At 37.7% G+C, this 13,958-nt stretch overlaps 1 protein-coding gene across 1 annotated transcript; it reads right to left on the reverse strand.

The window, feature by feature from the left end:
• Nucleotides 1-1,092: 1,092 nt before the first annotated feature.
• LOC103458459 (beta-1,4-galactosyltransferase galt-1-like) lies at nt 1,093-8,711 on the reverse strand. The gene is made up of 5 exons (XM_081603374.1): nt 8,571-8,711; nt 5,822-6,452; nt 3,974-4,304; nt 3,716-3,891; nt 1,093-1,368 (listed from the first exon to the last, which is right to left on the reverse strand). Exons 2-5 carry the CDS (start codon nt 6,409-6,411, stop codon nt 1,152-1,154), a joined length of 1,314 nt encoding a protein of 437 aa, XP_081459500.1. The 5' UTR covers nt 6,412-6,452; nt 8,571-8,711; the 3' UTR covers nt 1,093-1,151.
• Nucleotides 8,712-13,958: the final 5,247 nt, after the last annotated feature.

Consider the following 13,958-nt stretch of genomic DNA (forward strand, 5'->3'; position numbering starts at 1 on the left):
GCTAACTCTCCTTTTTTGTTTTCTTCATTTAATCAGACAGCTGCATTTTGGAGACAAACCTGACTTCGCCAAATAATCACAGTAAACTATTCATCTTTTGGCAGATGCTAAACATACTTTTTATTTGTCACACGTTTCTATATTCAAATATTTTTTTGTATTGGTCAGATGTAAATGTTGCAATCGTAAGTAGTGTATTTTCATTAGCTGTAAGTGGGAAATTCCCAGTTAACAGAAACCAAAGCTTAAAAATATGTATTTAAATTACATTCTTTTTAATGTTATAATTTTTCAGAATCATTTCTGACCTATTTGACACCTCTGTTAATTTATATTTATCAAAACTTACACCCTTTATTTCCCCCACTTTCTGCTCTTAAAGTTATTTCAGAATTTGTATTTAAAATGTTTCAGCCTCTAGGAAGTCTATAAACTCAATGTAATTTTTAATCAGTTCTTTTTAAATAATCAGCTTTATTTAGTGGTCTTGATTTAAAACATGTTTCCATGATAAGTAAAAGAATTCACCTTTCAGAACTATTTTGATAGCTTATGAAACACATAATTTGATTTTAGCATCTGTACACACAAAGTGGCCAAGTTCAATGCAGTTGGACACAAAGTCAATAGATCAGAGATTTGTAGATAAAAGAATTAAGAAAATAGGTAGACAATAATAAGAATAGTTTAATTCCCCCCCCTTACTGTTAACAGGTAAACGTGAATATTCCAGGAAGTTTCCAGAAAAGACGCCACATTACAGTACAAAGATGCAGTAAAACCCATCAAAACTACAGGTCAGTTTATTCATTCAACAATAACTCATCTGCTAGAGGCAAAAAAACAAAAACAAAAAGATTTTAAGCTTCACAGCTGTAGCAAATCTTTGGTCCTATTAGCTTTTACAGGTGCATCAAAATATGCTGTGCTGCTTCATACTTTAAATTTGCTTCCTGAGAAACCTGTCTTACACAAACAAACTTCACTCGACCATTCCTTTCAATAATACAATGCTTTCATTTATTCACCTTACAGTTGACTGGTTTTAAATGAGAAAACAATAGAATAAAGAAACACCAAACAAGCTCCCTCTGAGGGTATACAGGACCATGGATGGACCATACATACATGTCAGGTCCATCCATAAACTTTTATTTGAGCAATCCTGAATTATTCAACACCTTCTCCACGTTGGGAATCAATTTTTTCTGAAAATCCCAAAGCCTCTTGTCTACACTGAGCTCCTGCAGTTTGGATATCTTCTTCATGGTGTTGCGGACGTGAACGGCCCGACAAATGTTCAGTGGGACCTTGTACATCTGACCAAAAAATTTGAGCACTTTATGCACTGATGTCTGCTCCACCATCCTGTGACATTGATACACAAGAGTGAGATGTTGGTCATGTATACAGCATGGTAAAACACACCTTAAATAAAGTGACTCTACAAATAGAAATGGACATACACAGACCTCTAATTTGACAGAAAGTACTGAAAGTATAGTACATAAAGTACTGTAAAAAGTAATTTTACATTTATTTCCACAGACACTCCAGAGAATGGGAGTCACATTTGTGTCAATCAGACTCTTCAGGAACATTCTGATGTCCGTGATGAGGACAGAGATGCAACTGTGTGTGAGTATCTACTATTTTATAATGTTGATATTTTATGCTTCAATATTGTTTATGTACATAATGTAATTATGCTATGTATTGACAATGCACAAAAATGTTTTCCAGCTGCATCCAGGACCTACTGCCAGTCATCCAGATGTAGCTCAAGAAAGAAGCAGGTAAGATCTAGAGATGTCACAATCCCTTGAATGATTAAAGTACTGTGATTTATTAAAATCCATTAAAGCAAATTATCTGCCTCAGAGTTTGTTGAATTATGTTTTACTATTTATTACCAACTGCTTTTAATTATTTTTTTCTTCTAATTGTTTCCAAGTGATTTCTCTTTTTCATTAAAGTTTTTATTTTTCATAAGAATGTATTAATATAATGTTTTTTTTGTTGTTTTTTTAGTTTTAATGTCTTATGTGTGCATACTAAGCTGGACGTTGCCAAACATTTTCACTGTAGTTTCATAATGACAAAAAGATCCCTGTAGCTCATAATGATTGTCTGTTCTGTATTAACAAATGATGGAGGAAGGCAGAGAGTACTGGCAGCAGAGGAGGTGCCATTCTGGGAGGAAGCAAGCAGCAGCTATGAGGCGGTGTTAGGATGGACCCCAAGTTCCCCCAAACAGGAGCTCAGCGACGTCGGGCCTACACGAGAGACGTCGGGTCTACGCTACAGGAGAGACGTCAGGTCTACGCTACAGGAGAGACGTCAGGTCTACGCTACAGGAGAGACGTCAGGTCTACGCTACAGGAGAGACGTCAGGTCTACGCTACAGGAGAGACGTCAGGTCTACGCTATAGGAGAGACGTCAGGTCTACGATACAGGAGAGACGTCAGGTCTACGCTACAGGAGAGACGTCAGGTCTACGCTACAGGAGAGACGTCAGGTCTACGCTACAGGAGGGACGTCAGGTCTACGCTATAGGAGAGACGTCAGGTCTACGCTACAGGAGAGACGTCAGGTCTACGCTATAGGAGAGACGTCAGGTCTACGATACAGGAGAGACGTCAGGTCTACGCTACAGGAGAGACGTCAGGTCTACGCTACAGGAGAGACGTCAGGTCTACGCTACAGGAGAGACGTCAGGTCTACGCTATAGGAGAGACGTCAGGTCTACGCTACAGGAGAGACGTCAGGTCTACGCTATAGGAGAGACGTCAGGTCTACGCTACAGGAGAGACGTCAGGTCTACGCTATAGGAGAGACGTCAGGTCTACGCTATAGGAGAGACGTCAGGTCTACGCTACAGGAGAGACGTCAGGTCTACGCTACAGGAGAGACGTCAGGTCTACGCTACAGGAGAGACGTCAGGTCTACGCTACAGGAGACACGTTGGGCCTGTCCTGAATGCTGCATAATGTTGGATCATGTTTGGACAAAAAAACACTGCCAGATGGTCCAGAAATGGACAAGCATTTATGTCTTATTTTGTGTGCAATCAGGACTGGTTTAGTGAAACTTCAAACTTACTAAGGTGGTACATAACATAAAAACTACAGGAACCACTGTAGAACATTCTGGTATATTCCACCAGAGATCACCCAGGGTTCTATAAGCCTGGCGGGCCTCCAGGCTTTACTTGCTCTCCCACCAGGCTAAGAATAGTTTATTCATCTATTATAGGCTTTTCTATACACCAGATGGGTTAAAGAGTCTCTATGATCAAACGATTGAAGCACAATGTGAACAAGTGAACACAAGAAGACTGAAGTCAGGTGTCATTTTTATTCATCACTTCCTGTCTTTACTGGTTTACATACTTACCAACTTCAGCTGATAAAAGTGACAAATCATGGATAAAGGGAAATTTTTAACACTTTAATTAAGACGGAACAACGGAAGTGCAAATAATTATTTATTTTAATCATATATATTTTTTATGTATGCCTTTTTTAAGAATTTTCAGTTGGTTTTTAAGTATTGTTAATGTCTTCCAATAACACATAACTCTTATTTTCAAATTTCTTGCCAACTTTTAAAATTTTTTAACTCAAAAACGCAGCAAGCTGATTAACCTAGCGCCTCTGCCACCGGGCTTAGCAAGTTTTCTGGGATTAAGACTGAAAGCATTTCTCGGCCTACCTTGGCTGAACGATCATCTTGTATGGATGGAAAATCTTTTGGTCAGGGTCTTCTCTGTAAACATGTTCCAGAATATTAATTCCAGGCACGCTGCTCCACTTAGGAAGGTGAAACCTGCCACTTGGTTTAAAGTGATGCTTGGGAAAGATGTGGTTCTCAATGAGGAACACTCCCACCTAAAAAATGTGAATATGCTTCAATAAAAAGATGGGAAACGTATTTGGAAATACAAGCGCAATGCACTGATAAACAACCTACTTTTGGATGCTGCTTCTGCAGCTCGTCCATCAGAGACTTCAGGTTGTCATGCTGATACGGCATGATGATCTCATCTATACCGTTTAGCAGGACGTAGCGGGAACGCTCCATGGATCTGTAGATGCAGTCGTTGAGTGTGGTGAGCTGGCCAAAGTAGTGAATATCACCACCATGTTCCGAAAAGAGCCAGCCTCGCGATGGATTCATGTATTGGTTGATCGGCCAGGAAACTATTTCCACAAAGCCCTCCTGGCTGTAACTCTGCAGAAGACGGTCAAGGTCCGGGCCACAGCTGGTGTTGTAGATCACTACTCTGTTCACGCCGAGCAACCTTGGACAAAAAAGACAAAATAACTCACAATATTTCCCAAACATAAAGTACTATGGTGGAAACATTTATCATAACATATTATAACTTTAATCTGATGGTTATGTTGTTATCAAAGTTGGGGAGAGTAACCAAAAATTGTACTCAAGTAAGAGTAGCACTACTTTAACATATTTTTACTCATGTTTAAAAAGCAGCTATTCAAGAAGTTACTCAAATAAGAGCAAAAAAAAGGCGGCTCAAGTACTTAGTAACTGATCAAAGCATCAATTATTTAATATTTAAAAATTAGACCAAAATATACTCGTGGAGATTTTGGTATTTTACAGACCAAAATGAATTCATATAAACAACATAATTGCAAAATAAAATCAGGCAAAAGATTTTTTTTTTAACCAAACGTATAAAACTAACTAAAACTACAGGTGTGCGTCTGTGTCTAGTGAATTTTTGGTTAAGCAAGCTTGTTCTTCATTCAGTGAAGTATCCAAAAAAAATTACTCAAGTGAGAATATTTACTGTGTGATGTGTTTGTGGTGAGATTAGGTGATTCTGATGGTGGCTGGTTAGGAACATTGTTTTTCATTTTGATAAAGTGAGATACACTGAATCAATCAGAGAAATGTGCATTTGTCTTTAGAAAATCAGAGTAAGTCTCAGAGATCAGTGCGTGAGAGAAGAAAGAAGAAGTGAAACTTAAAACAGCCAATTCTTTCTATATATCTTCCCAGTCACGTACACAGCACCTTCCACCCATCTATTCCCCTGTAGGGAGTTTCCCTCAGTTTCTCTCATTTCTGGTTAATTGGTGCCTCTGTCCTAAATCAACCCGGTTCAGAGGAGTTTCGGTGGAAAAGAGAAGAAAAACATATTCACTGAAACTTCCGTTATCAGTTCTATAAAAAAAACACCTGCTCAGAAACCTTCGCTATTAGTTAATTATTCCCAGTAAATAAGCCAAAGTTTTGTTTGTTTTTTATAAGGACTACAGCATAAGCTGTTTCATGGTGATGATGTTTGGTATGTTTTGGAGAAAATGTATATGCTTTTGAACAGCTGAATTATTAATTACAGTGTGCCTGCCTGTATGTAATTCAAAAAGCTGAGTTGTAAATAGTAAAATTATTCTTCCACTGTTGTTCTAAATATTATTACAGTTGCTCATGAGTTTTGTTAACTTTTTCCTGTACTACCTCAGTAAAAATCTCCTGATTTCACCTTTCCTCTTGGCCAATCAGTGAACAGCAGTCTATTCACGTCACATTTTGGTCAGCTCAGATCCAATGGTCCCCAAAGAAGTACCAGGCCAGAAAAATCAGTAATGCAGACTAAGTAGAGTAGAGCTAGGCTGAGTAGTCCCAGTGGTAAAGGAGCAGCGGTTTTAACGAAATTGTAAAAAACTATATTTTTATAAATTACCTACTGCAGTTTTAAAGAATGCTGAACAAGGCTGATTTTACTTAATTAGGTTGATTCCTGCACCATGTTAAACCTTCGAGTAAAAGATTAGGATTACTGACCTGTACATCTCTAGTGTCTGTGCAAACTGCAGCACATTGTTGTAGTCCCCAAACAGATTGGAGACGCACACAGTGAAATCCATCCTTTCCTCTGCTCCTCCGTTAGTTTTCTTGTTCCTTATGGGAAGCCAGTCAGCTCTATTCTCAGGCTTGGGCTTCGTTAAAAGAGTGACATGTGTGGCATTGCATTTTTTAGGAATCCGGCACATGACGTCTGTGGTGACGAATGGAAACCCGAAGTTTTCCGAGTGTTGTAAAACTTTTGTCGGAGTGGTTTCACTTGTGTAGCCGGCACAGCAGAAAAAGCAGTGGAGTTCCTGGATGGAGTCTCTCCGAAATATCCCGATGAGGCGAATGTCAAAGCCCTGCACTCTCTGATCCATGTAGGCCGAGACCAAGAAGTGCTTGGTGTTTTTCAGGGGAGTTATGCTCTGTTTGGAGACTGATTGCATGCAAGACTCCATTAATTTTGGATAAGCCAGTAATTTTGGATAAGTGCTGCCATATCTCCTGATAAAAATTACTGTGGCCAATAAAGTGAAGAAGAGGAGAAAGACGAACTTCTTTTTGATGTGATTTGTAATTACCATTGAGACACAGTGGGGATGGGTTTCTTGACCTCAGGCAGAATCTGGAGTCAAGGAAGGAGAAACACATCAGACAATAACACATCACTTTGTCTGAGCCATACAATATTATAAATCTGTTTTAACAATAGCAGCAAAAAACAACAATTGCCATTGTGGAGACTTTGAGAGCATTCCAAAAAATAAAAAGTAAGAATTGGTTAATAAATATTTTCCCCCATTTCTTTACAAACTCTTTACCTAAGTGAAAAGATGCTATAGAAATGCCTTTGCTGAAAATTATTTTGGTTTCCAACTAATCTCAAGGCTCTACAACAATAATTAGGAGGTTAAAAGTTGAACATTTCTACTAACTAAAAATTGGAGTAGGAAACAAATGAGGCAATCTCTAATGATACTCGGTTTTAGCAGTATGCATTTCAGTAGAAAATCTCTAGGTCTAATACATGGCAATGCTTTGGCTGGAAGAGCTGGGTAAATACTTTATGACACCTGCTCAATGTATTAATATTCATGTTCCTCCAGTTGCTGGAGAAACTATGGAGCCCAGGAGTATAACATTTCCACCTGTTTTGGTCATGTCCTTTGACCAAACATTTCTGGATTAAAATTCATTCTGAGTTTAAATGAACTCTAATCATGCATCTGAACATTTGTATTCAGTTAACAAAGACACAAAGATGGTGTAGATGCCTGTATGGTATTTTTAGTTCACTGACCCAAAAACTATTCCTAAGAAATGATTAAGCTCAAGTCTCTGGATAATTAGCACTGGATTGTATATGGTTTGTTTATTAAGGAAATAAGTTCTTGTTCTAGTAGGTTTCAATCTGACACATTTGAAAAGATCAGGGATAAATTCAAAAGATTAATTATGTTAAAGTGTCCAGAATTTCTGTGACCCTCTATTTGTATTTTCATTTATAATCTTTGCATGTCATATTTTATACACATCCCTCCTCCTTTTGTTCATGTCATTATATGACTTGTTTGACGTTTTACTTGTATAAATGAAAGTTGTGCTGTACTCACAACACTACTAGACAGCCAGTGAACAACTAATAGAAGGTCTCCATGCAAGACTTGCTTTTCTAAACAGAAGCTGGTTAATACACTCATCTTAAAGCTACACTCAGACATAATCAGTGTTTCCTCAAGTGTATTGTAAACCTGGCGGGTCACAAAGCTTTACTTGCACTTCCACCAGGCTAAGCATTTTTTGTTGATTTACTATAGGTTTTTTTTATACACAGGTAATCGTGATAGCAAAGACAGGTTAAAAAGTATGGTCAAAAGGTTTGAAGTACAACAGCAACATAGTATGGTCAGTATGTGAACACACATAAAGTCTGGGGTCAGGTGTCTTTTATTCAACATTGCCTGTCTCTACCAATCTACATGCTAGCTTCAGCAAATAAAGTGATAAAGATAAAGGATGAGAAAAGATATGGACACTTGAAGGATGAAACAACTTAAGTGCAAAAAATATAATTATTTTAAATGTATTTTTTACAGTTGGTATTTAGTTTATTTTTTTAGGACTTTTTTTTTTGCTCTAGTGGCCTTTTTTTCCCACAGCAGATATTTGGCGTGATTTTTGTGACACCAAGTTGAGTGCTTAACCATAAAACAATACTGAGCGCCCAACTTGGTGGCACAAAAACCACGCCAGATAGTTGGACAGGAAAGTGGGTTATGAGATGGGAGAAGACATTAGCATAAGGTCAACGGGCCTGGTCAAGGACTGAGGCCTCCACCGCCATGACCTATGTATTCCATAAATTACTAGTAATATTTTCAAATATTTCAGCGAAACTGTTGACTTTAACATTAGATACACCTTTCTCAACAGGTGAGGGCGCACTTTTTCCGTCTATAATCAAACATTTAAGCGACTTGAAACCATTCCTCCCTCCCTGGCACCTCCAGACCCGGGCCCCCGTCCGGCCCGGTTCGGGGGAGCGGGGGACGGCAGCCCCCCCTATAGCTCCGCCCCTGAAGCTGTTAAAGTACATTCAGTGTTCACGAAACATATACTCCAACTGCCGCGCTCAGCACGTTTTTCTGGGAAACACTGCAATATGTACACTACTCTACATTTTATGAAGGGAAAACAAAAACAGCACATGCCAAAAGTGTCTTCCAAATACATAAATACTTACAAAGACGAAAGTTTTCCAATGTTCAAAACTTTTAAAGTACATTCAAGGATCACGAGTCATTTATGATCTCGTAACTGCCCAAATTCTGGTTGGCAAGGTTACCAGAGGAATATACGTCAAAGATAGTTTGCTGCTAAGAGCGCTCAGTCTGCCATATTTCTTTAAATACAATATGACAAAGATCGTTTGGAATACAGATGTCACACTTTGATTAAATTTCAAACCCTTAAAACTTTACCCATACTTAGCATGAATTTAGCCATGCTAACAATGAACTTAACTACCAGCTTACTTATTTTGGTTGCTCTTTATTTGAAAGGGTGTGAATAGGACTGAAACAATACTGTCATACACATAATTTATGATACGCTGGCACAACACAAACCAGGATTGTAAAGTGGAAGTAAAATAACACATGGACAACCACTGTCTTTGAAAATGTTATTCTAAATTTTGGTGTGAATTTGTATTTTGCCTGTTATCGGAGGAGGATTTCTACCGTGATTAAGAGTTCAATTTCTACAACGGTTTCACAAAATGTGTGGAATTATTCTTATTACAATTTGCTGTCATTGATTCTGAACCTAAGTCCACCAAACTTGAAATCTATGGTAATTCCTCCTTACAGCAAGCGAGCCATCACCACTTCCAGTCTTTTTGGGGTGACATTAAAGGGGTTTTAAAATGCCTTTTATCAAACAGGTAAAAATATTTTTAAAGAATTTTTACTTTTTTAAATTTTCACTCACATTGGAGAGTAATTTTTACAAGCTAAAGTCAGTAGTTAGAGTATCCTGCTCAATATTGCTGTGTCAGTCTGCTTATTTTTGCCATTTATGTGAAAAAAGCAAAAAGCTATTAAAATGAGAATGAGACGATGTGACGTCATCGTTGATGAAGCAGCTCATCAACCCGACCAGTAGCTACCTACCACCACCTTTCGACCAACAAAACAGTTTAAACATGCAAAGTAGTGCTTTGCCTGTGGGGGGGGGGGAACAAATCATGCCGCTCTCTTATGCATACAGCATCTCGAAAGAGCCTTCGCCCAGTGGCTGCTTGTTCTCTCACAGCTTCAGTTTTCACCTTCTTAGAACATAGTCTGAAAGTAGCAATTTAATTTAGGCTGAGTGTAACAAAACAAGGACACCATACCCTAAGCACTTAATCAAGTGATGTTGTAGAAGCCAAGGAGTAAGGAGAGAGAAGGATGAACAACAAAAAAGGAAACATTTTCCCATCTTTGATGTGAGTGTAACTCACTGCCATTGCAAGAAATTCAAGTGTCAAGCGCAGACACTTGATATGCGGGGATCCATCACACATAATAGTTTGATCAGTTGCCTGTTCTCTCTTTTCGAGGGCACAAATGAAGCACTTGGGTTATGAATCCACCGTTGCTCAGTGTCCCCTGTCAATGAAAGCGCTGCGTTTCTGCATGCATGCGTCCATTAGATTTGTTTTCAGCATTTGCATTTCTTTCACAAATAGTTTATGTTTTTCTGATTTTGTGCAAACAGTGCAAATGAACATGTTTTGTGTGGCCTATTGACTTATTGTAACCTGTTTAAGGAAGTCTTTAAATATGAGAGGGATGTTTTGGTATGACTTCAAAACCGTCCAAAGTTGGATTTTCACCTCCTTTTGCAAAGGAGGCAATCTGAAACAAACAAAAGCAAAAGATGGGGAAAAAAACATTTTCACAGCATGCAAATGTTGCCCTTTTAAATCTGCACTATGTAACTTTTACTAAATATATATATATATATATATATATATATAAAAATAAAAATAAAAAAAAAAAAATATATATATATATATATATATATATTTTTTTTTTTTTTTTTTTTTTTTTTTTTTTACATATTTGTTGAAATTGTCACTATGTGGGTGTCAGACAGATAGTCTGGGAAAGCAAATCCAGCTCCTCTGCCTTTACCAAGTACTTCCAGTGATAACTAGAAACAACCAATCAGAGCCAGGAGGGGGGTCTTAGCGCTGTCAATCACACCTGTGTGCGCTCTGCTCATGCCCCCTCCACCTCTCTTGCTTGCTCTCTGCCATGCTATTGTTTCTTCCTGTTAGCAGAGCCTGCTGTGAATGCTCATGCTAGTTAGCATGACCACTGATAATGTCAGATAAATGGTTTTCCTGGAATGATAAGTTGTTTAGCACATTGAGCAGCATGTACACTAAGTTGATTGACAGCACTAAGATGCTCCTCCTGGCTCTGACAAGTTGCATTTCTTCAGATGGCAATATTAACACTGGGAGGAGGCGGAGGCGGAGGAGCCCAATCTTTTCACGGATTATCTGTCTCGTATTATACTGTCACAACACGGTAACAGTTTTAGCAAATATATAAAAAAATGTAAAAAAAGAAACGTAATTTTTTAAAATAAAAGTGACATACTGCAGTTGTAATCTTTGCTGGCATTTTTCTCCCATAAATTAACTACTTTACAAAATTCTATACAACCTTTGTCTTCAGCTTCAAACCTCTTTGAATAACAATATCCCTTGTAGAAGTTCTGCTCTCCACCAGCAGATGTCCCCACAGGTCTATTTTACAGTCTCTGCTATGGAAACCTCTCAGCCATTATTACTATCAGTAGAGGCACAATGCAGTGATTTGTACACTATTTCAATCTAAGTCTAGCTGAAAATAAAACAGATGCACACTATAGAATGATGCTGAAATGATCTCTTTATCATTATGTTATCACAGGTATGTTTAGCTGAAGCTTTAACGTATTATTTGTTTGATATCTTAGCATCGTTATGAAGTTAGCGGTGTTACACTCTCTCAAGCGGTCCAACGGCAGTGGCATGTACATTTTCAGAGATATTAGTCAGCTTGCTGCTGAGTTCTCAGCCAGTCACACTGCTTCAAAGTTGAAGCTTCAAAGTAAGCCAGCATCATTCATGCCAGGGGGCTGGAAAAGTAGAAATATAACTTGTCAAATGTAAGAAAACAGCATGAGGCTATTGTGCGTTTTGATGTGTTAAACCACTATTTTAACTCCTGTGAAAATCTGTGAGCTGGCAACCTCCACCCACTAGGCGCGACACATTAAACCCTTTGGCATGTATAGAATAGCAGACTGAGGGACTTTAACAGACCCTGCATGTCAAGCTTTTTATGGCTGCCTAGGATCCGTGAGTCACACTGCAAACTAGTGATATGTTATCATCAGATGTATCAACTAGGACATTTTTGTCCATTTGAAAAACAAAAACAAAATACTCATCAAAGCGTAAGTGAAAATTCTTCAGTTTTTTTTTTTTTTACCAAAGTCTGGAATTCAAGTACCGTGTGTGTGTGTGTGTGTGTGTGTGTGCGTGCGCGTGCGTGTGTGTGTGTGTGTTTTTTAAGCTAACAGAATACTGTTTTGTCTTATTCTTTTAAACAAAAACAATTTATGGCGTGCTCGGATCAACCAAGCATTTACTAATTCAGAACAGAATAATTTAAAACTTTAAATGCTTTGCTGTTATTTATGATCCCACCGCCTCCTCCATTAATGTAACAAAGATTGGGTTGCTGACCAGGTGTTATATTGTTCCCTTTCGTGAAGCCATTGATTTAAATTTTACAGCTTGATTCATTACTAAAATATATATATATATATATATATATATATATATATATATATATATATATATATATATATATATATATATATATATATATTTTTTTTTTTTTTTTTTTTGTGTCCTAAATACTTTTGATTTAGTTCATTCTGGATCAAATTGTGAATATTTATTAGGACTTTAGCTATATTCAACTGTGTTTTTAGTTTCATGTTGATATTTTTTCAGTAAAGGGACACAAAAAATAAGCTATTTTGCAAATTGTTGGCTTCCTTTAACCTGTGATTTAAAATTTACTACGTTGCTAAGACATTTGACCACAAAATGTTCAATTGACTCATTAAAACCTCTCTTTTAATGTCTTGGGTATCACAAAATATGCAGAACAAGATGTTAGGCTTTCATGACTTTTGTCCTTTTTATTGTTCGCTGACGAAATCGTAGTTAACTTTGACATTACCAAGAATCATTCTTAAAAATTTCTAAGTGCCCCAGGCAAGCAACGTTTCTTTTAATTGTAAAATGACACATTCATGTGAAAATGTACCCCAAATAGCAGGTACATTGCTGTTGTACATGCTACAAAAATCTATATTTTTGTAGCATTCTTTTGGACATGGAAATTCTTTATCCTTAATGACTAAAAAGGGTTGAAAATGAGTGCAATGCCTCAGGGGTTTTTGTAAACAAAAAAAGTAGACTTGCATGATGCAATCAGCTCTGGTCATTTAAAATGCAACTCAATTTGCTCTGAACTAAAACATTCATGAATAAACATAAACATAGGCAAACGTTCCGTCTAAATGCATGCATAAACCCGCACTCAAATGTGTGCGGTCTCAGAATTAGATTTTTTTTTTTCAATAAAATGCCACAAACAGAAAACATACCTTTGTTGACCAAATACACTGTGAGAAAATACTCCTTCTCTCTCTAGTAACCAGATCAAGTTAAACAGAATTACTTCAGGAAGTCGTGCGAACATAGCATCTCTTGTGCATCAGTCAGGTTTCCATGTGTTCCTTGAGTAATAAACGTGAACTATGAAGGCTTAAAGATGATCCTTAGAAGTGAACTTTAAGCCTGAGTCTGCCTCTTTTATGACAAATTATAAATAATGTCTTTTTTTGTCTTAAATTACACTGAGCAGGTTGTGGCGGGCGCTGGCAAAAATCCTGAAACTATTGAGGCATGAAGTTCTCTGGCCTAAATGCAACCTCAGAGACCACAAGCCATTAGTCAGCCCATGAGTAGTCAGGGCCAGAATGCACAAAAGCAGATATTTTGCAACTTTAGCTGAAGCTTTAGTTTCCAGTCACAACGGTGAAAAGAACAGATTGGACTTTTTCTTTCCCCAGAGCAACACAGTAAACTGCATCTACTTCTCAGAAAACATGGAATGTTTTATTTTTATTTTGAGAATGGATGCTTCCAAATCTGGAACCCTATACAAGCAGGACTATTGAGACAAAACGTTTCCAGGAAAGAAATGGAAGATTTTGCTGGTATAAGTCTTCTACCCAAAACACCGAGGCATTCACAAAGAACCCTAAGACTAACACGTAACTCTTAGTGACGGCATTTTGGGGAAACTACTGAGAATTTCTAAGATTTTTTGCAAGGCAAGTTATTAACAACCATGCATTCACACACCAAAGTGCAATTTAGAGAGACCTACTAGAATAGCAGTTATGTGGGAGGAAGCTGGAGAAGCAACACATGCATGAGGGAGAACATGCAAGCTACATGCAAAGGAACCCCGGCTTGGGATTTGAACCAAGGACCTTCTTGGTG

This window comes from Poecilia reticulata, chromosome 22 (assembly GCF_904066995.2).
Source record: "Poecilia reticulata chromosome 22, P_reticulata-male-v2, whole genome shotgun sequence".
Lineage (NCBI taxonomy): Eukaryota > Metazoa > Chordata > Actinopteri > Cyprinodontiformes > Poeciliidae > Poecilia > Poecilia reticulata.